Source organism: Dendrobates tinctorius, unplaced genomic scaffold (assembly GCF_039654945.1).
Source record: "Dendrobates tinctorius isolate UK_male_01 unplaced genomic scaffold, ASM3965494v1 ptg000099l, whole genome shotgun sequence".
Lineage (NCBI taxonomy): Eukaryota > Metazoa > Chordata > Amphibia > Anura > Dendrobatidae > Dendrobates > Dendrobates tinctorius.
In genome coordinates this window covers 1,912,605-1,936,433 of record NW_027361767.1, presented here as the reverse complement: position 1 = coordinate 1,936,433, position 23,829 = coordinate 1,912,605, and the positions used below count along the sequence as shown (strand labels likewise).

The 23,829-nt window shown below is 46.1% G+C and overlaps 1 protein-coding gene across 4 annotated transcripts in view; it reads left to right on the top strand.

Moving 5' to 3' along the window:
• HOOK2 (hook microtubule tethering protein 2) overlaps nt 1–23,829 on the top strand; it is a 54,743-nt gene that overhangs the window by 7,187 nt on the left and 23,727 nt on the right. Inside the window, exon 1 of one of the 4 annotated variants that reach the window (XM_073587411.1) lies at nt 22,365–22,663. The exons of 1 other annotated variant lie outside the window; for it this stretch is intronic. In XM_073587411.1, coding sequence (XP_073443512.1) covers nt 22,616–22,663 — 48 coding nt within the window. In that variant the 5' untranslated portion in view covers nt 22,365–22,615. Of the gene's footprint in view, nt 1–22,364; nt 22,664–23,829 lie in introns of those variants that run through there. 2 more of the 4 variants (XM_073587412.1, XM_073587414.1) reach the window with 2 other exon arrangements.

Genomic DNA, 23,829 nt, shown 5'->3' with positions numbered 1-23,829 from the left:
ATTCTTCACCATTCTTCTCCCTCCCTTCATATTTTCATATTGCAGGATGTCACTCTACAATTCTTTTCCCTTCCTCCATGTTCTCATATCCTGGACGTCTCTCCACCATTCTTCTTCCCTCCTCCATATTCTCATATCCATGACATGTCGCCACCATTCTCCCTTCCTCCATAGTCTCACATCCAGGACTTCTCTCCACCATTCTTACGGTAAATTCCCACTAGCCGGTTTCTCTGGACCTTGACAAGGCTGTTTCTTCATGTTCTCTACATTTCACATAGTCTGCATTACATAGTCACTCTTTTAGGTACCTGTGGCTCTCACAGGTTTTGGTAGTCCTATTTGCTGTCTGTTATGGAAGTCCCCGGGCTGCTGCTGTCATGGGTTCCCTATAGCTGTTATGCTTTTGGGCAGTCTGTTACTATCACTATCTTTAGGAGGCAGTGGTGGCCACTTATTGGGTCCTTGTTGCTGTCACTGTTGTGGGGGTCATGTTGCTCTTATTGTTTTAGAGGTTCTGTGCCTTTGTTATAGGAGAACTACAGCTGTTATTGTTATGGGGGCAATGTGGATGTCGCTATTATGAGGGCACTCTGGATGCCACTGTTATGGGGGTTCTGTAGATGTCACTTATGGGACACTAAATGTCACTTAAGGTGGCACAGTGTATGTCACTTTTATGGGGGTACTGAGTATGCCAATGTTATGGGAACACTGGATGTCAATGTCATGGAAGTCCCAAGTATGTCACTTATGGGGACACTAGATGTCACTATTATAGCGGCACAGTGGATGTCACTTATGGGGGCACTGTGTATGTCAGTGTTATGGGGGCTATGTGGATGACAGAGTTATGGGGCACAGTGGATATCACTGTTATGGGACACTGTGTATGCCTGTGTTATGGGAGCACTGTGTATGCCTGTGTTATGGGAACACTGTGGATGTCACTGTTATGGGAGTTCTGAGGATGTCACTTATGGGAACACTAGATGTCACTATTATAGCAGCACTGTGTATGCCAGTGTAATGTTAGCACTGTGTATGCCTGTGTTATGAGGCACAGTGGATATCACTGTTATGGGGGCTCTGGATGACAGTGTTAGGGGGCACAGTGGATATCACTGTTATGGGGGCTCTGGATGACAGTGTTATGGGGCACTGTGGATATCACTGTTATGGGGGCACTGTGTATGCCAGTGTTATGGGGCACTGTGGATGACTGTGTTATGGAGCACTGTGTATGCCATTGTTATGGGGTCACTGTGGATGACTGTGTTATGGGGCACTCTGGATGACGGTGTTATGGGGCACTGTGGATGACGGTGTTATGGGGCACTGTGTATTCCATTGTTATGGGGTACTGTGTATGCCATTGCTATGGGGTCACTGTGGATGTGACTTCAGGGACACTATGGATGTCACTATTATGGGGGGACAATGGATATCACTTTTATAGGGGCTCTGTTGCTGTTATTGTTATGGGCTGAGGCCAATAATCATCATTTAGTGGTTGGGTGCCAATAACTAATCATCTGCTTGTTGTGTCCTCCAAATTATACCAAATGTGAGTATATTCCTGCTGTAGCTGTTGCCGCCACACGAGCACAATGTACTACCTATGTCTTACCAGTAATTGGAGGCAATAGCTAAGTGGAAACAATCAGAAAGTAGGCTAGCTGCCATCAAGAGATTTCCCTATAATTTTCCATGTAATCAGGTATTGCTGGCCGTGCACTTCATCCACATGACCCCCAAATAGGCGCGTTATTACTGGCGAGAGAACTGACAGCTGCTTGTTAATGATCTCCACGTTGCCATCAGTCGTCTGATGTATAGACTGTGCTCTTCTGACAGTTTCCCAGTCATCTGCTGTCTGCCGCTGATACTGCTCAGATAAGAAATAGTTAACGTTGTGGTTAGGGGAAGATTGGGGTGATTCATCTGTAAAAATCCCAGCTTTACAGCCGGACGCCCCACAGAGAGATGTGAGACACAGCCAGAGGGAAGGATCAGCACCGTAACGCCAGATGTGCACGGATGGCCCCAGAACCAGTGCCGCATCACGTGTAGCCGCTGCTCGTCCTGACCTGGGGTTACACACTAAGAAAAGTCCAATCTCTTTTATAAAGGGACAATAAAGCGGCAGCTTATAATAGTACAGTAACATGAGACACATACATGGTCGTAACATATAATACTGGTAGTGATCGCGGGGGGTTCCATGCACTTCCTGTTTGTCATACCCAGTCTGAAATGGCTGATACCAGTGAACAATAGATAACTTTCAAGTCTACAACATATGGCCAAGACACTGCAGATTACCCCTTTAAATGTAGCCCTGAGAATTATCTCTACAGCAGCCGGAATTAGAGGGCGTCTAAAGGGAATCTCAGCAGGATTTCACCCCCCCAGACTATTTATATGTACTTGCAGCTCTTTCAAAGACAACTCCAACTATACCTTTATATGGCCGGTCTGTTCCTCCGTTACTGAGAAATCAGCGTTTTAATTGCTATGCAAATGAGCCTGAAGAGCTATGGTAGATCTAAAGCCTCTGTCACTCCAGCTCTATTCCCCGCCTCCTCCTGCTTCACTGACCATTTCTTTGCCTGAAATCACACAGCATACAGTCTTTCAGTCAAGCAGGAGGAGGCAGGGAATAGAGCTGGAGTGAGAGAGGCTTCAGATCTACCATAGCTCTTCAGGCTCATTTGAATGCAAATTCAAATGCTGATTTCTCAGTAACAGACGGAGGGACCGGCCATGTAAAGGTACAGCTGGAGTTATCTTTGAAAGAGCTACATGCGCATATAAACAGCTTGGAGGGGTGAAATCCTGACGACAGATTCCCTTTCCATTAGATGCTGTGTCCAATAGCAACAGCAGTATTGGAAGAGTTAACATATGCCCGCAGATCTGCCATCTTGTTACACCCGCTGACAGTGTTTTATATGAGCCATCAAAAAAGGGGAAGAAGGTGGACCCAGGCAACTATAGGCCGGTGAGTCTGACTTCTATACCAGGAAAGATCTTTGAACAAATTATTAAACAACATGTATGTCAGTACCTGGATAAGAATGAAGTGATTAAACAGAGTCAGCATGGGTTTCTAACTAATAAGTCATGTCAGACTAACTTAATTTCCTTCTATGACGGTATCACTGATTGGGTGGATCAAGGAAATGCTGTAGATATAGTATATCTTGACTTCAGCAAAGCATTTGACAAAGTCTCTCATACAATCCTTATTGAAAAAATGTCTAAGTATGGAATGGACAAGGCAACTGTTAGGTGGATTCATAACTGGCTTAGTGATCGGACCCAAAGAGTGGTCGTAAATGGCTGCACATCCAGTTGGAAGAATGTCTCAAGTGGGGTACCACAGGGCTCTGTCCTGGCCCCTGTATTGTTCAACATCTTTATCAATGATTTAGATGAAGGAATTGAGGGTAAACTGATTAAATTTGCTGATGACACAAAGCTAGGAGGGATAGCTAATACTAGAGAAGAGAGAGAGAGGATTCAAAAAGATTTAAATAAACTGGAGAAGTGGGCAGCAACTAACAGAATGGTTTTTAACAGAATGGGAGGAATAGGGCTAAGTGACAGCACATGTGAAAAAGACTTGGGTATACTAATAGATCACAGACTGAATATGAGTCAACAGTGTGATGCAGCAGCAAAAAAGGCAAATGCAATTCTAGGATGTATTAACAGAAGCATACAGTCTAGATCACGTGAAGTCATTATTTCCCTCTACTCCTCTTTGGTCAGACCTCATCTGGAATATTGTGTCCAGTTTTGGGCACCACATTTTAAAAAAGACATCAACAAACTGGAGCAAGTTCAGAAAAGAGCGACCAGAATGGTGACCGGTCTGCAAACCCTGTCTTATGAGGAAAGGTTGCAGGATTTGGGAATGTTTAGTTTGCAAAAGAGAAGACTGAGAGGAGACTTAATAGCTGTCTACAAATATCTAAAGGGCTGTCACATTGTAGAAGGATCAACTTTATTCTCATTTGCACAAGGAAAGACTAGAAGCAATGGGATGAAACTGAATGGGAAGAGACACAGATTAGATATTAGAAAAAACTTTTTGACAGTTAGAGTGATCAATGAGTGGAACAGGCTGCCACGAGAAGTGGTGAGTTCTCCTTCAATGGAAGTCTTCAAACAGAGGCTGGACAGACATCTGACTGGGATGATTTAGCGAATCCTGCTTTGAGCAGGGGGTTGGACCAGATGGCCCAGGAGGTCCCTTCCAACTCTACGATTCTATGATTCTAAGTGATCACATTTTCATATCATATCCCCCGAGTTGGACTGAAAAATGTATACTCAAGTCTTAATAACATTTTAATATTTTTTTTATATACACATGTGCTCAAAATTGTTTGTTCCCCTCGTTTAATGACAGAAAAACCCACAATGGTGACAGAAATAATTTGAATCTGACAAAAGTAATAATAAATAAAAAATCTATGAAAATGAACAAATGAAAGTCAGACATTGCTTTTCAGCCATGCTTCCACGGAACATTTTTAAAAAACAAAACTCATGAAATAGGCCTGGACAGAAATGATGGTTCCTTAACTTAATATTTTGTTGCACAACCTTTTGAGGCAATCACTGCAATCAAACGATTCCTGTAACTGTCAGTGAGACTTCTGTACCTCTCGAAAGTTATTTTGGCCCCACTCCTCAAGAGCAAACTGTTCCAATTGTCTCGTGTTTGAAGGTTGCCTTTTCCACACAGCATGTTTCAGCTCTTTCCAAAGATGCTCAATAGGATTTAGGTCAGGGCTCATAGAAGGCCACTTCAGAAAAGTCCAGTGTCTTCCACTTAGCCATTCTTGGGTGTTTTTAGCTGTGTGTTTTGGGTCATTATCCTGTTGCAAGACCCATCCATGACCTGCAACTGAGACCAAGCTTTCTGACACTGGGCAGCAGATTTCTCTCTAGAATCCCTTGATAGTCTTGAGATTTTATTGTACCCTGCACAGATTCTAGACACCCTGTGCCAGATGCAGCAAAGCTGCCCCAGAACATAACAGAGCCTCCTCCATGTTTCACAGTAGGGACAGTGTTCTTTTCTTGATATGCTTTATTTTTCTGTCTGTGAACTTAAAGCTGATGTGCCCTGCCAAAAAGCTCCATTTGTGTCTCATCTGTCCATAGGACATTCTCCCAGAAGCTTTGTGGCTTGTGAACATGTAGTTTGGCAAATTCCAGTCTGGCTTTTTTATGATTTTTTTTCAACAATGGTGTCCTCCTTGGTCGTCTCCAATGAAGTCCGCTTTGGCTCATACAACGACGGATGGTGCGATCTGACATTGATGTTCCTTGAGCTTGAAGTTCACCTTTAATCTGTTTAGAAGTTTTTCTGGGCTCTTTTGTTACCATTCGTATTATCCGTCTCTTTGATTAGTCAACAATTTTCCTCCTGCGGCCACAGGTTGGCTACAGTCCCATGGAGCTTACATTTCTGAATAATATGTGTAATGTAGTCACAGGAACATCAAGCTGCTTGGAGATGGTCTTATAACTTTTACCTGTAACATGTTTGTCTATAATTTTCTTTCTAATCTCCTGAGACAACTCTTTCCTTCGCTTCCTCTTGTCCATGTTGAGTGTGATGCACACCATGTCACTAAACAGCACAGTGAGGATCTGTAGCCTCTATACAGGCCACTCACTGATTCCAGGATTGTAGACACCTGTGATGCTAATTAGTGGACACACCGCGATGTAACACGTCCCTTTTGTCGCATTATTTTCAGGGGAACCATCATTTCTGTCCAGGCCTATTCCATGACTGCTATTGTTTTACAAATTCTGTGGAAACATAGCTGAAAAGCAATGTCTGACTTTCATTTGTTCATTTTCATAGATTTTTTTATTTATTACTTTCGTCAGATTCAAGTTATTTCTGTGACCGTTGTGGGTTGTTCTGTCTTTAAAGAAGGTGCACTAACAATTTTGACCACGTGTGTATACCGAGTGGTAAACAGCGTGAGAAAAGAATGGAAATTGTTTTTAATACCTAAAGTTTATATGTACCCCAAAATTGTGCGTTTTTGCGCTTTCACCTTTTTGTCAGGGTCCTGTCAGTGCCGGCGTGCAGCCTCCACTGAGCAGGGGCTCACCCGCACTGTAGGGGGGCCCGGGGTCAGGTACAGCTGGAAAGTACAAACAGGACCTGGGGACGCTGAAGGTTAGCAAGCAGTGAAGGACCTACGGTCATGTGACTGCAAGGGGAGGGGCTTAGCGTCCTGCTTCCAGAGATGGCAGGACACTAAACAGAAATACTCAGAGTCAGGCAAAACAGAGGTCATACACAGAGATAGCAGTAAAGTACCAGGGATGAGACAGAACGGATAGTCGGGGCCAAGCAGGGGTCAAAACCAAACAGACATAGAAGGTACCAAGCAGAATCCAGCAAGCAATATCCAGAGAACAGACCGAGTCATACACAGAGAATCAAGCAACCAGAACACAGCACTAATACACTCAGGTGTCACCACACAATGCCAAGGGCGAAAGTATAACTGACAGGGATGGGAGCTTCCCAGGGGTTTAAGAAGCCTCCCCCAGAACCAAAAAGAGGCCACAATCATTAACCCCAGGTGTGCAGGTCAAAACCTGCACTGAGCTCCAGACATTAACCCCTGTCGTGCAGCTCAAAAACCTGCACTGGGATCATGACACTTTTCCTCCCCTTCTTTTTCATTTTTTCAGGATCTGGTGACGGCTCACCTTTTGCGCCCTGAGCTGATGTTTTCTTTTGATACCATTTTGGGGTAGATATGATGTTGTGATCTCCGCTTATTACACTTCAGTGCAGTGTTGAGGTGGCCGAAAAAAAGTAATTCTGGCTTTTGTTTTTTCTTGTTACGCTGTTGAACGAATGATCGGATTGTTTTAATATTTTGATAGATCGGACAATTCTGAACGCAGTGATATCAAATGTGTTTTTTTTTATTGTTTTATTATCAATAAGGATAAAAGGGGGGTGTTTTGGACTTTTGTGTTTAAAAAAAAAAACCCAGCAAACTTTTTTTTCACACTTTTAACTGACTTCAACTTGAAGCTGCGATTATCCAATCTATGAACACCAATTCACAGTGAATGAGACCCCCGCCTGTCCTGACAACCCATTGACACCCCGTGATCACATGAGTTGCAGAATTTGTGCCGTGCTTCCGGCTGGCGCTTTTTAAGTCCTGCTGTCAGTGATTGACAGTGGGATTTAACAGGTTAACAGCCGCTGATGGAGCACAGCTCCACCCGCTGCTGTTAAAGGCACTTGCGGGGAAATATGCGGGCTCAGCGACAGAGCCTGCATCAAAGGCAGGAACACGACATACGTATATGTCAAAGGTTGTGAATGGATTACAAAACACATCTCTTAACAAAAACAAGCCAGATTAATGGGCGTTTTTTATTTAGCTATAATTTTTATTATCTTTACCAAGGGGCGTGTCCCGCAGTATTTTCTGGGGGCGTGTCTCACAATATTCCATCGGGTAGTGTCTTGCGGTATTCCCTGGAGACGTGTCTCACATTATTCCCTGGAGGCATGTTTTTGCAGTATTCCCTGGGTTAGTGTCTCACAGTATGCCCTAAGGGTGTGTCTCTTATTATTCTTTGGGAGCATGTCTCGTAGTAGTCGCTGGAAGCATAACTCACAGTTTTCCCTGGGGGCGTGCCTCGCAGTATTGCCTGGGGATGTATTCTGCAGTATTTGCTGGGGGAGTGTCTTGCAGTATTCATTGGGAGCATGTCTCACAGTATTCGATGGGCGATGTCTCACAGTATTTCCTGGGGGCGTGTCTCGCAATATTCCTTGGGGGCGTTCCTCACAGTAGTTGCGGGGGCGTGTCTCGCTGTATTCGCTGGGGGTGTGTCTCCCAGTATTTAGGGACGTGTCTCGCAGTATTCCTTGGGGGCGTGTCTCGCAGTATTCCTTGGGAGCGTGTATCACAGTATTCCTTGGGGGCATGTGTAGCAGTATTCCTTGGGGGGTGTCTCGCAGTATTCCCCGGGAGCGTGTGTCACAGTATTCCTTGGGGGCATGTGTCGCAGTATTCCTTGGGGGGTGTCTCGCAGTATTCCCTGGTGGCGTGTCTCGTAGTATTATTTGGGGGCATTTCTTGTAGTAATCCCTGGGGGGTGTCTCGCAGTATTCCTTCGGGGCGTGTCTCGCAGTATTCACTGGGGGGTGTCTCGCAGTATTCCCTGGGGGCGTGTCTCGTAGTATTCTTTGGGGGTATGTTTCGTAGTAATCTCTGGGGGGGTGTCTTGCAGTATTCCCTGGGGGTGTCTTGCAGTATTCCATGGGGGTGTCTCGCAGTATTCCTTGGGGGCGTGTCTAGCAGTATTTTCTGGGGGTGTCTCGCAGTATTCCCTTGGGGCGTGTCTCGTAGTATTCTTTGGGGGCATGTTTCGTAGTAATCTCTGGGGGGGGTCTCGCAGTATTCCCTGGGGGTCTCTTGCAGTATTCCATGGGGGTGTCTCGCAGTATTCCTTGGGGGCGTGTCTTGCAGTATTCCATGGGGGTGTCTCGCAGTATTCCTTGGGGGCGTGTCTAGCAGTATTTTCTGGGGGTGTCTCGTAGTATTCTTTGGGGGCATGTTTCGTAGTAATCTCTGGGGGGGGTGTCTCGCAGTATTCCCTGGGGGTGTCTCGCAGTATTCCCTGGGGGTGTCTTGCAGTATTCCATGGGGGTGTCTCGCAGTATTCCTTGGGGGCGTGTCTTGCAGTATTCCCTGGGGGTGTCTCGCAGTATTCCTTGGGGGCGTGTCTAGCAGTATTTTCTGGGGGTGTCTCGCAGTATTCCTTGGGGGCGTGTCTAGCAGTATTTTCTGGGGGTGTCTCGTAGTATTCTTTGGGGGCATGTTTCGTAGCAATCTCTGGGGGGGGTGTCTCACAGTATTCCATGGGGGTGTCTTGCAGTATTCCATGGGGGTGTCTTGCAGTATTCCATGGGCGTGTCTCGCAGTATTCCCTGGGGGTGTCTCGCAGTATTCCTTGGGGGCGTGTCTTGCAGTATTCCCTGGGGGTGTCTGGCAGTATTCCTTGGGGGCATGTGTCACAGTATTCCTTGGGGGCGTGTCTTGCAGTATTCCTTGGGGGCGTGTCTTGCAGTATTCCCTGGGGGTGTCTTGCAGTATTCCTTGGGGGCGTGTCTAGCAGTATTTTCTGGGGGTGTCTAGCAGTATTCCCTGGGGGTGTCTCTTGCAGTATTCCTTGGGGGTGTCTCGCAGTATTCCCTGGGGGTGTCTCTTGCAGTATTCCTTGGGGGTGTCTCTTGCAGTATTCCTTGGGGGTGTCTCGCAGTATTCCCTGGGGGTGTCTCTTGCAGTATTCCTTGGGGGCGTGTCTAGCAGTATTTTCTGGGGGTGTCTCGCAGTATTCCTTGGGGACGTGTCTCGCAGTATTCCTTGAGGGCGTGTCTCACAGTATTCCTTGGGGGCGTGTCTCGCAGTATTCCTTGGGGGCGTGTCTCGCAGTATTCCTTGGGGGCGTGTCTTGCAGTATTCCTTGGGGGCGTGTCTAGCAGTATTTTCTGGGGGGACGTGTCTTTAGGCTGCTCTGTATTATTATTTTGTAAGCGGTGCCCCCTTAGTAAAGAACATAAAAATTAGCACTAATAAAAGGCCCATATCTGTTTATTACAAAGGAAAACCCATGGGAGCAACGGCGATAAAATAAGAGTAAAAAATGGCCACTTTTGACCTGTTGTCACATCCTCTTCAACGGGCTATTATCTACGTTTAATGTCCTGATTGATCCATGGGCGTTATAAGAAAAGATTTACAAAATAACCCAATAATTGTAAGCCTCCACACACCCCTCTCTATTAATCCTCCGCTAGAGTCCCTCAGTACCGGCGATGATCCGCCACCCCCTTATGGTGTCCTTTACACTCCGCCGCAAGCCGGGCCCATTATCCTTTAATTAAGTCGCTGTATCACACCCTCCTTGTGTCCCTCACCAGCTGTTCCCAATCATACGTCTTTAGGAACGGCGTCCATTCACCCCTTCATGTATTAACCATGAGTCAGGAAAAGCTGCATGGCAACCAAAATGGCCGCCGATGTGGCCTCAGCATGGTTGCTATGCGGCCTTCACATGGCAACCATGTGTAGACGGGCAAAAATACTGACGCGTAGGATGGTTCAAGAGTCCGTGGAAGCTGAGTGACAGCCGTAATGGCGGCCATATGTGTGTGCATGTAAATATATATACCTATGTAGTGTCGGTGTGGCTGACCTCAGTGCAGCGCACGTCTGTCTGTCTGTGTGCTCTGCGGGTGACTCACACACCTTGGGGGGTGACCTGTGTGTGTCTGGGGTCAGTCCCTGGGAGGTGAGTCACATGTCCCAGACAGGGCAGGGTGTCTGTCTGTCTTTCTGGGTGTTGAGAGAAGGGGGGTGTCCGTCTCTTTTTTTATTTTTCCGCATCCAGACATAAACATGTTTTCTGACCCTGAGGAGGAAATTCTTTGTCTGGAAAACATAACGAGGAAGTTCGGAAATGATGCCCTCCGTGCGGCGTATATGTGAGGAGGGGGGCAGATAAGTGGTTAATGGATTACTTTGGGTTCAAGATCGATTTAGGGTAACCCTAAAATCCACCTGTCAGATCACACTGCCAGGGATCTAGGAAGCTGATGTATACCCCCTGGACAAGGAGGGTCAATAATGAAGCCCTACACTTCATAAAACATAGCAACTGCGAGTAAGGAAAGGGAAATCACTCCTGATCGCTTCCGTCACAGGCAAAGTGTGGCTTAGAGGGGGTATTCCAGCTTCATAATTTGGTGTCTTGTCGGATAGCGCTTGTAAATCCAAGCAATTTTGCAATTTACTGCTTATTAAAATATTCAGCCGTTCTTCAGTTATTAACAGTTTTATTTTGTTTACAGCTCGTTGCCTCGGAAACCGACCACCGCTGCTAGATAGCAGAAGGTGCACAGTGCTTTCAAGTTCTTTTCTATTGAGCTTGTAAGCTCTTGTTTTTTTATTAAGTAAACCAGGATATCCAGAGCGTGCTGTTACCACCTAATCTCGACCAGGTTCAGTGCAGTGCTTTACAAGCTAGGCCGCAGAGGTGGTCGGTCTCCTAGGGAACAAGCTGGAGACAAAACAAAAGCGTTGATATCTCAAAAACGGCTGCAAATGTTTAAAAGTAGTAAATTACAAAAGTGTTTGTTTTTACATGAACTAGCCGGACGCCATCCAACTATGAGGACGGGAATAACCCTCTAAAGGAGGTAATCCATCTGCGCCTGGCTGTTCCTGTTCTTATGCAGTGTCAGCTGGGATGCCGGACCACCACCCATCAGCTCCTTCTGTAGTTGTCCATGGCCAGACCACCACTTTTCAGGCCAAATTAACCTTTTATGAAGTCCTACAGTATAGGGACCCCACAAAACAGCTCCTTTTTACCATGGCACAACCGCAGCGTTTGAATAAACCTTATAGGTGTTGCACGCTTTTGGAGGTTTTTTTACATAAATACATGTATTTTGGGCTAAAATTCATGTATGCATGCTAGGGGGGCCTCGCAGACTCCTATCTATAACGTATGGAAAGTGTTAAGGTGGTCTGCAACTTGAAAAATGCCATCACCAGGGAGTTAAATAATGCGTACAAAGGGTTAACGGGAAAGTTCAAGTCTTTGTCTCCAGGGGAAGGTTAAACATGGGAAGACAGATGCCAGGTGCCTGTATTTCCCAGAAACAACTCTCAGAGCTGGAGAGATCCCAAACCAGAGAGATGGCAGGAAGGAAAACAAGGCGTAATGGCTGGAACTACGCTACAGTATAGATCACCGACATGTCCTCCCCACCTCCACTCAGCTGCCTTATTATCCGATCCTCAAGCGGATTAACGAGAGGGCGAGATTCCACGTCACGATAATTATAGGCGCGTCTAAGTGTATAATTACATGTCATTAAGTGTCCTCGGGAGGTGACAATTTAATTACACGTCCTGTTTGGCAAGGACCACGCAATTTATGTGACGCGCAGCAATAAGGAAGTCCAAAACTAGAAGACAGCAATAATATATGTGTAAATATATACACTATCGTAAAAGAATACAGGGTAATAAGAGGATCAGGAGCCGGGTTACTGTAATAAGAGGTTACAGGGGTAATAAGAGGATCAGGAGCCGGGTTACTGTAATAAGAGGTTACAGGGGTAATAAGAGGATCAGGAGCCGGGTTACTGTAATAAGAGGTTACAGGGGTAATAAGAGGATCAGGAGCCGGGTTACTGTAATAAGAGGTTACAGGAGTAATAAGAGGATCAGGAGCCGGGTTACTGTAATAAGAGGTTACAGGGGTAATAAGAGGATCAGGAGCCGGGTTACTGTAATAAGAGGTTACAGGGTAATAAGAGGATCAGGAGCCGGGTTACTGTAATAAGAGGTTACAGGGTAATAAGAGGATCAGGAGCCAGGTTACTGTAATAAGAGGTTACAGGGGTAATAAGAGGATCAGGAGCTGGGTTACTGTAATAAGGGGTTACAGGGGTAATAAGAGGATCAGAAGCCGGGTTACTGTAATAAGAGGTTACAGGGGTAATAAGAGGATCAGGAGCCGGGTTACTGTAATAAGAGGTTACAGGGGTAATAAGAGGATCAGGAGCCGGGTTACTGTAATAAGAGGTTACAGGGGTAATAAGGGGATCAGGAGCCGGGTTACTGTAATAAGAGGTTACAGGGTAATAAGAGGATCAGGAGCCGGGTTACTGTAATAAGAGGTTACAGGGGTAATAAGAGGATCAGGAGCCGGGTTACTGTAATAGGTTACAGGGGTAATAAGAGGATCAGGAGCCGGGTTACTGTAATAAGAGGTTACAGGGGTAATAAGAGGATCAGGAGCCGGGTTACTGTAATAAGAGGTTACAGGGGTAATAAGAGGATCAGGAGCCGGGTTACTGTAATAAGAGGTTACAGGGTAATAAGAGGATCAGGAGCCGGGTTACTGTAATAAGAGGTTACAGGGTAATAAGAGGATCAGGAGCCGGGTTACTGTAATAAGGTTACAGGGGTAATAAGAGGATCAGGAGCCGGGTTACTGTAATAAGGTTACAGGGGTAATAAGAGGATCAGGAGCCGGGTTACTGTAATAAGAGGTTACAGGGGTAATAAGAGGATCAGGAGCCGCGTTACTGTAATAAGAGGTTACAGGGGTAATAAGAGGATGAGGAGCTGGGTTACTGTAATAAGAGGATGCAGAGGTAATAAGAGGATCAGGAGCCGGGTTACTGTAATAAGAGGTTACAGGGGTAATAAGAGGATGAGGAGCCGGGTTACTGTAATAAGGGGTTACAGGGTAATAAGAGGATCAGGAGCCGGGTTACTGTAATAAGAGGTTACAGGGGTAATAAGAGGATCAGGAGCCAGGTTACTGTAATTAGAGGTTACAGGGGTAATAAGAGGATGAGGAGCCAGGTTACTGTAATAAGAGGTTACAGGGGTAATAAGAGGATCAGGAGCCGGGTTACTGTAATTAGAGGTTACAGGGGTAATAAGAGGATCAGGAGCCGGGTTACTGTAATAAGAGGATCCGGTGCCGGGTGTTACTGTGTAATATGATGTATCAGGTGCTATTAGACATGATGGATGTAACGTTATATAGGCAGGCTGTAATAAGACTAGTACAGGGCATGGTGTTGAGCAGCGTGTAGTTTCTGTACTGCTATATGTACCTAGTTTCACTAGCTGTGCTCTTTTTTTCCAGAGAAGTTCTCTGTTATCTGCCGCCACTTGGAGTAATAACATGAAAGAGAGGGTGGAAGCTGCAGCTTCATAAATCTTGTAGATAATAGACTAATTCTGTGCAATTATATTATTCACAATTCACAATATATTAAAATAATAATATAAGTGAGTAAAATAAAATAAATAAAATGCTGTTGACAGATCATCCAAGGTTTGCTCTTGATGTAATGTGTTGAGGTTAACTTCCTCAGCTTCCTGGAATTAGCTGCCTTTATAGATGAGAATGCTGTTGATAGATCCTCTCTCTCTCTTTTTTTTATAGCCAAAATTTGTGCTTGGTTTAATTTATTTGATGGCTTCCCACATGTCCGGATCAGATCTCTGGTGTTCCATTTACATAGATTTTGTTCTCCTTTGAAGCTAACTGGTTATATACATTAAAATGCTGTTGACAAATCTTTTTTCTTTGGTTTTTTTTGTTAATAAGACTTGCACTTGATTTATTGTGCCTGAAGGCTCCCATATGCCTGTACCTGATCACTTATGTTGAATTTTTTGGCTGACTTTTGAAGCTTTTCAGCTGTATATGTTAGAATGCTGTTGACTGATCTTTTTTTCTACCAAGTTTACTACTGTACTTGATGTATCTGTGTTAGATCACCCATGCTGGATTTTCAGTACCATTTTAACTGACTGTATATAATAATAATTGTATTTCTATAGCGCCAACATATTCCACAGCACTTTACATTTCAGAGGGGACTTGTACAGACAATAAACATTACAGCATAACAATAATCACATAGATCATAACAGATACCAAGAGGAATGAGGGCCCTGCTCGCAAGCTTACAGTCTATGAGGGAAAAAGGGAGACACGAAAGGTGGATGGTAACAATTGCTTTTGTTGTTTGGACCATCCCTAGTGTAAGAATCGGGTGTTCCTGTTGCTGCATGAACCAGTTAACAGTCTAAATATGTAACAGTACAGGCACAGAGGGCTATTAAATGCAAAAAGCATGTGAGAACATGATGCGAGGAACCTGGTTATGGTAAAAAATGTTGAATGACGTAGTTAGGTTAATGCGTTGAGGTAGTATGTCAGTCTGAAAAAAAATGCGTTTTTAAGGCACGCTTAAAACTGTGGGGATTGGGGATTCATTGTATTAACCTGGGTAGTGCATTCCAAAGAATAGGTGTAGCGCATGGAAAGTCTTGGAGACGGGAGTAGGAGGTCCTGATTATTGAAGATGTTAACCTCAGGTCATCAGCAGAATGGAGGGTACGGGTAGGGTGGTAGGCTGAGACGGGGGGAGGAGATGTAGGATGGTGCTGAGCCATGGAGGGCTTTGTGGGTGAGGGTAATAAGTTTGTACTGGATTCTGGAGTGGATGGGTAGCCAGTGTAAGGACTGGCACAAGGTAGAGGCATCGGTGTAACGATTGGTGAGGAATATGATCCTGGCTGCAGCATTCAGGACGGACTGGAGAGGGGAGAGTTTGGTAAGAGGGAGACCGATTAGAAGAGAGTTACAATAGTCCAGACGAGAATGAATAAGAGAAACAGTAAGAGTTTTTGTGGAGTGAAAAGTAAGAAAAGGTCGAATTCTAGAAATGTTTTTGAGGTGCAGATAACAAGAGCGAGCCAGTGATCGAATGTGGGGGCAAAGGAAAGCTCGGAATCAAGTATGACCCCAAGACAGCAGGCATGTTGCTGGGGAGTAATAGTGGAACCACACACAGAAATGGCAATGTCGGGTATAGGTACATTAGTAGCGGGAGGAAACACCAGGAGTTCTGTCTTTGACAGGTTCAGTTTCAGATATAGTGAGGACATGATGTTAGACACAGCGGTTAGACAATCGCCGGTGTTTTCTAGAAAGGCTGGCGTGATGTCAGGAGAAGAAATGTATAGTTGGGTGTCATCAGCATAGAGATGGTACTGGAAACCAAATCTACTGATTGTTTGACCAATGGGGGAATGTACAAGGAGAAGAGGAGGGGGCCTAGAACCGATCCTTGAGGAACCCCAACAGTAAGGGGAAGGTGAGAGGAGGAGGAGCCGGCAAAAGATACAGAGAAGGAGAGGTAGGAGGAGAGAATGGTGTCCTTGAGGCCGATGGAGCGCAGCATATTCTAAAATGCTGGTGCTGGATCTCACTACCTCTCCTCACCCCCTCAAGGTTTGCATTTGATGGAATCGGCTTAAGGTCTCTTCCCATTTATCTGAAACACATTAGCCATATTTGGGTTTTTTTCTGCCAAATACCTGGGCGTAAGCCTTTCATGTATGTTACAGCATGTATGTTACAATACTGTTGACGGATCCTGTAGTTTACCTGGGGCTTCCTATATTTCCGTATTCACATCACTCATCACCATAGACACTTGTATGGAAATCCCCCAAAGTATGTGGCACCCGCAGAGCTTACACTCTATATATGTAGTGGAAGAAACAGAATGACAGTGCATGGTGTACGGCACTGATCACACATGTATTTTATGAGGTGAGGTCATCTGAGGAAGCAGGAAATCCACACTTGAACTTCCTCATCCACCAGCAAACAAAAGGAAAGGGGCATGTGAGGAGCTGCTGGGAGGGGGCCATAAGGTGGTCATACACAGGGGCCATGAGGTGGCTATACACAATGGCCGTAATGTCCCGCTGCAACCACCGATTCCAGTGATACTGGATAACCATCTAAAGTAGGGTTTTCTCATCCTCTCTAAGCCAAGTACCCCATAAATAATGGTGTCAGAGTTGGTGGCTCTACAGGAGGGTGTCAACAGGCAGCGCTGTAGAAGGGCAAGGGGAGCCCAATTCAAAACTTTGCTATGAAGCCCTTGCTCTTCCAGTTACATCCCTGGACCCCAGGCCAGCCCCCTCTTTACAGAGCTCAGACCAGACCACCAGGACAATGAAGACAGAGGACGGTAATATCTTCGTTGACCCTTTTTTACTATATACATTATTTTGAGGCCGGTTACTGATCCAGTGTTGATAGCGAGTGTCTGCAATGATAATTGGGCAGTATGAGGGCAGTAAAGACAAGTCAGAAGAGTCCTTGACCCTTTATCTGCTGAGACTATAGGCAGATGCCACCAGGGAGCAGCCGTTGTCTCCCTGCCTCCCTACATGTGCACAATCCCAGGTGGGCGCTGTGCATGTGGCTGGAGGATCTTGGGGGGTGCCAGTTCCATGGGCACCCACCTTACCCATACCAGACACAGGCAAGAACGCCAGCACTGCCACTATCCTTTTCAGACGGCAAATGACTTCAGAAGCTTTTAAACGGATTTCCAGGATTAGAAAAACATGGCTGCTTTCTTTCACAAACAGCGCCCATCCAGTCTACAGGACATGTCTGGTATTGCATCTCATCCTCATTTACTTCAAGAGCTGCAATGTCAGACACACCCTAAGGACATTAGTGGCGCTGTTTTTGGAAGAAATCAGCCATGTTTTTCTAATCATGGACATCCCCCTATAAGACTTTGTACCAAAGGACAACAACTCCCAATAGCCGGAGCTGCCAGAATATACTGAGGGTTGTAGTTTCCCGGCAGCCGGCTTATTACAGGTGTCACATTGCGGCTCTATACTGTGACTCACAGCGTGAACTTAGCTTTCAAGGAAAATAAGGTCTGTGCAATTCGATGAGCTCACATGTCAGCCATTCGTGTGCATAGCAATAAGGGAGACGATGTGAAAACTGCACCGACACACTGTGACAAACATCAGCGCGAGAAAGAAATGTTTTGGGGTTTTTTCCCCTCCCCTTCAATTTTTTGGGTTTTGCTTTCATAACATACATACGGGGTGAAAATGGAGAAAAAAAATCAGAAATTCGTAAAAACATTTTTTGGGGGGTGTATGTCACCATTTTCCGAGACCCATGACATGTTTTATTTTTCCGCCAGCTGAGCTGTATGAGGCTTTGTTTGTTGTGTACAAGCTGGCGGCTTTATTACTACCAGTTTGGGGGATACAAGGCCTATTGATCTTTTTTACTGTATTTTTATTTAGGAAGTAACAGTGACTATATATATATACAAGCTGAAGAGCCTGGCGTTACCCGGGCATAGTAATTAACTGTGGTTAGTTATAACAAACTATAATGACTATATTGCACATAAAAACCGTGCGTCTAATCTAATCCTATCCTGTGTGATACTGACTGCTGAGCTGTGCATCTAATCTTATTCTGTGTGATACTGACTGCTGAGCCGTGTATCTAATCCTATCCTGTGTGATACTGACTGCTGAGCTGTGCATCTAATCCTATCCTGTTTGATACTGTCTGCTGAGCCGTGTATCTAATCCTATCCTGTGTGATACTGACTGCTGAGCCGTGTATCTAATCCTATCCTGTGTGATACTGCCTGCTGAGCCGTGTATCTAATCCTATCCTGTGTGATACTGACTGCTGAGCCGTGTATCTAATCCTATCCTGTGTGATACTGACTGCTGAGCCGTGTATCTAATCCTATCCTGTGTGATACTGCCTGCTGAGCCGTGTATCTAATCCTATCCTGTGTGATACTGTCTGCTGAGCTGTGTATCTAATCCTATCCTGTGTGATACTGTCTGCTGAGCCGTGTATCTAATCCTGTCCTGTGTGATACTGACTGCTGAGCCGTGTATCTAATCCTCTCATGTGTGATACTGACTGCTGAGCCGTGTATCTAATCCTCTCATGTGTGATACTGACTGCTGAGCCGTGTATCTAATCCTCTCCTGTGTGATACTGACTGCTGAGCTTTGTATCTAATCCTATACTGTGTGATACTGACTGCTGATCTGTGTATCTAATCCTATCCTGTGTGATACTGACTGCTGAGCCGTGTATCTAATCCTATCCTGTGTGATACTGACTGCTGAGCTTTGTATCTAATCCTGTCCTGTGTGATACTGACTGCTGAGCCGTGTATCTAATCCTCTCATGTGTGATACTGACTGCTGAGCCGTGTATCTAATCCTCTCCTGTGTGATACTGACTGCTGAGCCGTGTATCTAATCCTCTCCTGTGTGATACTGACTGCTGAGCTTTGTATCTAATCCTATCCTGTGTGATACTGACTGCTGATCTGTGTATCTAATCCTATCCTGTGTGATACTGACTGCTGAGCCGTGTATCTAATCCTATCCTGTGATACTGACTGCTGAGCCGTGTATCTAATCCTATCCTGTGTGATACTGACTGCTGAGCTGTGTATCTAATCCTATCCTGTGTGATACTGACTGCTGAGCTGTGTCTCTAATCATCTCCTGTGTGATACTGACTGCTGAGCCGTGTATCTAATCCTATCCTGTGTGATACTGACTGCTGATCCCTGTATCTAATCCTCTCCTGTGTGATACTGACTGCTGAGCTGTGTATCTAATCCTATCCTGTGTGATACTGACTGCTGATCCCTGTATCTAATCCTATGCTGTGTGATACTGACTGCTGAGCCGTGTATCTAATCCTATGCTGTGTGATACTGACTGCTGAGCCGTGTATCTAATCCTATCCTGTGTTATACTGACTGCTGAGCCATGTATCTAATCCTATCCTGTGTGATACTGACTGCTGAGCCGTGTATCTAATCCTATACTGTGTGATACTGGGCTCCCCCTGCAGTCTGTGTCAGAGGGTGGTCTGTGTTGGCACGGTAATAAATTGTGTTATTTCCAGCGTTACAGAAGGACGATAACACCATAGAAATGATAAGAATAATAGGCCTCAGTTACCACAACTGTCTACAAAGAAAACTGTTGCTGATAGCGACCAATCACAGCTCACTTTTCATCTTATAAACAGCTCTGGGACAGAGTGGCGACTTTTGTGTTTGGACTTTTATGTGGCGAGGTTGGTGTATGTGTGGTGAAATGTGTGCTGAGGGTGGTATATGTGGTGAAGCACGTGGTAGTGTGTGGCGCATGTTGTGTGTTCATATCCCCGTGTGTGGTGAGTATCCCATGTCAGGGCCCCATCTTAGTAACTGTACGGTATATACTCTTTGGCGCCATCGCTCTCATTCTTTCAGTCCCCCTTGTTCACATCTGACAGCTGTCAATTTGCCGCCAACACTTTTCCTTTCACTTTTCCCCATTATGTAGATAGGGTCAAAATTGTTTGGTGAATTGGAACGCGCGGGGTTAAAATTTTGCCTCACAACATAGCCTATGACGCTCTCGGGGTCCAGACGTGTGACTGTGTCAAATTTTGTGGCTGTGACGGTGCGGATGCCAATCCCGGACATACACACACACACATTGAGCTTTATATATTAGTTTTTTTAATTCTTTTATTTTTAATGTGGGATTAAACTTTTTTATTTAAAAACATATATATTTTATTTTATATTTTATTCTCTTTTAACTTATGATTGTCTATACCATATACTGCTCTATAGTATATATTGTAAGTCCTGGTCTCCGTTGAAGCTCAGCAGATAGCCGAGCTTGAGCAGACACTCAAGATGGTGGCGGCAGAGCCTTCGGCAGGGCCCCGGCTGTCATAGTAAAGCCATCGGTCCAGTCGCAGGCTGCAGACGAGATACGGAAGCGCAAGCAGCTGCCATTAGAGGGAGATAAGATTCTACTGAGTTAAAGGGGATTTCCAGGACTGACATATATGTGAGATAGGTCATCAATATCAAATTGGTGGTGGTCTGATATCTGCCCCCTCGCTGATCAGCTCCCACAGATTCCGGATATCAGTGCATAGAACCGACACAGCGCCACACAGTGTAGTGGACATTCCCAGGTACTGCACATCAGCCTCTATTCACTGCAATAGGAGCTGAGCCGCAGTACCCAAGAGCGGCCACTACACAGTGAACAGCGCTGTGCTGCAAACAGTTGATAATTGGGGTTCCGAGTGTTGGAAAATGCAACTAGATCCCCCCAAAAATGGCCCCCAGGAAAGAAGGGGGCTATTTTTTTTTACACACCTCTGCTGTTTAACCCCTTCCTGGCATGGACTGGGTGTACGGAGCGGGCTCAAGAGCTGTGTTGTACAGTTGGATCTGGCCTCTCGGGACCAGCTCCAATTGCTGTTGTGTTTCCCTGACTCTGACAGTAGTACTCAGTGTCAGACTGAAGAACATTGGGCCCACCAGAGGATTTGATTCGGGGGGCGCACCTTTCTCCCCCACTCAAGAGTCCCATGGAAGCTGCAAGGTTTGCACTATGAGCTCTCCTAAAGAAGAAGCCAGGGCCCACCGGAGGATTCCCCGGTTCTCTGGTGGGCCAGTCCAACCCTGGTAGTACTTAAGTGACACGGATCCAGCCTTGGTGTCCTTCTGGGTGCTGGTTGACCCTACGATTGTTATTCTAGGGTATCGATGCCTAAGACCCCCTCCGCTGTAGATGTTATCACTGCAATACAGTACAAAGAGCAGGAGATCAGATGAGCACACGCTCTAGTTCTTTAGGCCTTGGCTACATGTTCAGTATTTGGTATTTTACATCAGTATGTGTAAGCCAAAATCAGGAGAGTACGAATCAGAGGAAATGTATCATAGAACCCGGCACCACGTCTGGATTTATCACCCTCTCCTGGCTTTGGCTTACAGGCACTGAGGTCACATACTGACCAAATACTGACCGTGTGAATGAGGCCTTAGGGGCGTTACAAAAATTCAGTGTGATGGAACAAAATACAAAAAAAAACAACAATAAAACCCAGAAATGTGAATCACCCCTCTGCTCCTCATCCAAAAATAAAATAAAAGATTAGTATATTTGGTATCGTCACATCTGTAGAGTCCGATCTCTGAATATTAGAGAGGAGCGCCCCGATTCACCGGCCCTCGGCCCAACGGCCACATTGGGGATCGCTCTCGTCCGGCCACAGATTCCTCACCAGAGTCCTATGAATCGAGTAGTTATCTCTCATGAAAATTATTATTATTTATTATTATGGCGCCATTTATTCCATGGAGGGGTGTACATAATACATACAAGTACAGCAATCTTAAATATAAAATTATTAACCCCATAGGTAAAAACCAGACAGCAAAAAAGAAAAAGGAAATGTGGACGGATAAATGACAGCGTGATCTCTGGTTCTTAGAAGAGGGAAAAACCGTAGCACAAAAACTGTGTCTGCAGTGGGGAAGCGGTTAATGCCCAGTGATTAACCCCTCGGCGACCCGATGCGTTCATTTACAGGGATGGTGCGGCAGCGGTCACCCCCTCAGACGCCGCAGGCAATAGTGGCCTCAGCATCTAGGCGGTCAGAAACGACAACGTTCTGTCACCGGTCGGGGGTCTCACACTGCGAACCAGGGGCCAAAAAGTCATAAGGAGGAAAAGTTTCTTTTTCTGTTTTTTTTTTTTTTTTTAAAAAAATTATAATTGAGAAACGTTATGGCCTTTGGGATGTAGAGTGGCAAAAAAAAAGAAAAAAGTGGTGTTCTTAAAGGGTTAATCCAGCTAAAGTGTTTCTTTGTAACATCTAGCACAGAGTGGATAGCAAAAATAAAAAAAAAAGGCTACTATCCAGGGAGCAGAGTCACAGTCAGTGACAGAGCCACGGGTCAGCGGCGCGTCCTGTCAGGGGTGGGCGACACGTCAGGCGTTCTCATTCTAGAACCCCAAAATAGTATAAAACAGGCAAAACCGAGGACAGCCCTCATTCCAGTAAGGAGTTCACGAAAGCCCCCTCACTAGGAAGTGTCGCCTTTAGCAACCGGAGAAAGCAGCCTGCCGAATGGAGGATCTTTTTTTTAGAAATGGGCGTTTACTTTACGGCTGACTGAGGTGTGCGGCCTACGTGAACGCTACGGTGGTCGGTGAGGGACAAAAGCGGCTGAAATTCGCCTGGCGTGGCCTCTGGTGGCTGTAACGTATGTTCAGAAGGGAACAGAGCCGGTGATAAAGCGGAGATGAGCGGCAAGAGGAGAGGGGAGCAGGGCGACCCCCTGCTGACATGGGTATGCGTCCCCGGGGATGGTGCTGTCAGCGCCTCTCCTGCTGTTACTCCCGTACTCATCGCTCGGTATCACTCCTGTGTCTGCTGTCCGAGTGCGTGGGCTGTGATCGTAAGGCTGTGTGCACACGCTGCGGATTGTAATGCGGATTTGGCCGCACGGATTTTGTAAAATCCGCAGGTAAATCTGCAGGTCAAAAGACCCACGGTTTTACCTGCGGATTGCTCTGCGGTTTTACCTGCGGATTACTCTGCGGATTGCTCTGCGGTTTTACCTGCGGATTACTCTGCGGATTGCTCTGCGGTTTTACCTGCGGATTGCTCTGCGGTTTTACCTGCGGATTACTCTGCGGATTGCTCTGTGGTTTTACCTGCGGATTGCTCTGCGGTTTTACCTGCGGATTGCTCTGCGGTTTTACCTGCGGTTTTTCATCTCCACAATGGAGGAGATGGCAAACCGCAGCGGAATCCGCAGAATGAATTGACATGTCAATTCTTTCTGTGGTTTAGAAACCGCAGGAAAACCGCGCGGAAAAATCTGCACCGTCTGCACTGCGGTTTTTAATATCCATAGGATATTATGCTACTGTACGCTGCAGCAGAATCCGCAGCGTGTGCACATACCCTAAGGCCCCACAGCAGTGATCGTCCCTGCACATGAAGTGCTGCAGGAGCTCATCTGCATCAAGTACAAAGTGTCCTCCACATTCACCACAAAATGCCACCGACCACTGCAGGCTCCGCATTATCCCTGAGAAGATCCCCTCTGGCTGTTACAACCTGCTGCACACACGATGCAATAGTCACAGCAGCATCTGGCATGGTTCCCGAGGAATCTGAGCCCAGTCCTCATGGACCACGGCCTCCAGTCACCAATATTCTTCATGTTCCAACAAAGATTTTCTATGGGGTAGAAGTCTGGATGAAACTGTGACCCCCCCCCCCCCCCCCCCCCCCTTGGTCGCCATCACCGAGCCCCCTTCAGTCGTCATCACCGAGCTCCTGCCCCGCTCCCCCCCCCAGTCATCGCCAAGCCCCCGCCACCCTCCCCCCCCCCCCCGTTCAATCGTCATCGCTGAGCCCCCGCATGCTTCTCCCCTGCGCTCGTCATCGCTGAGCCCCTGTCACCCCCCTCACTTCAGTCTTCGCTGAGCCCCCACCGTGCTTCCC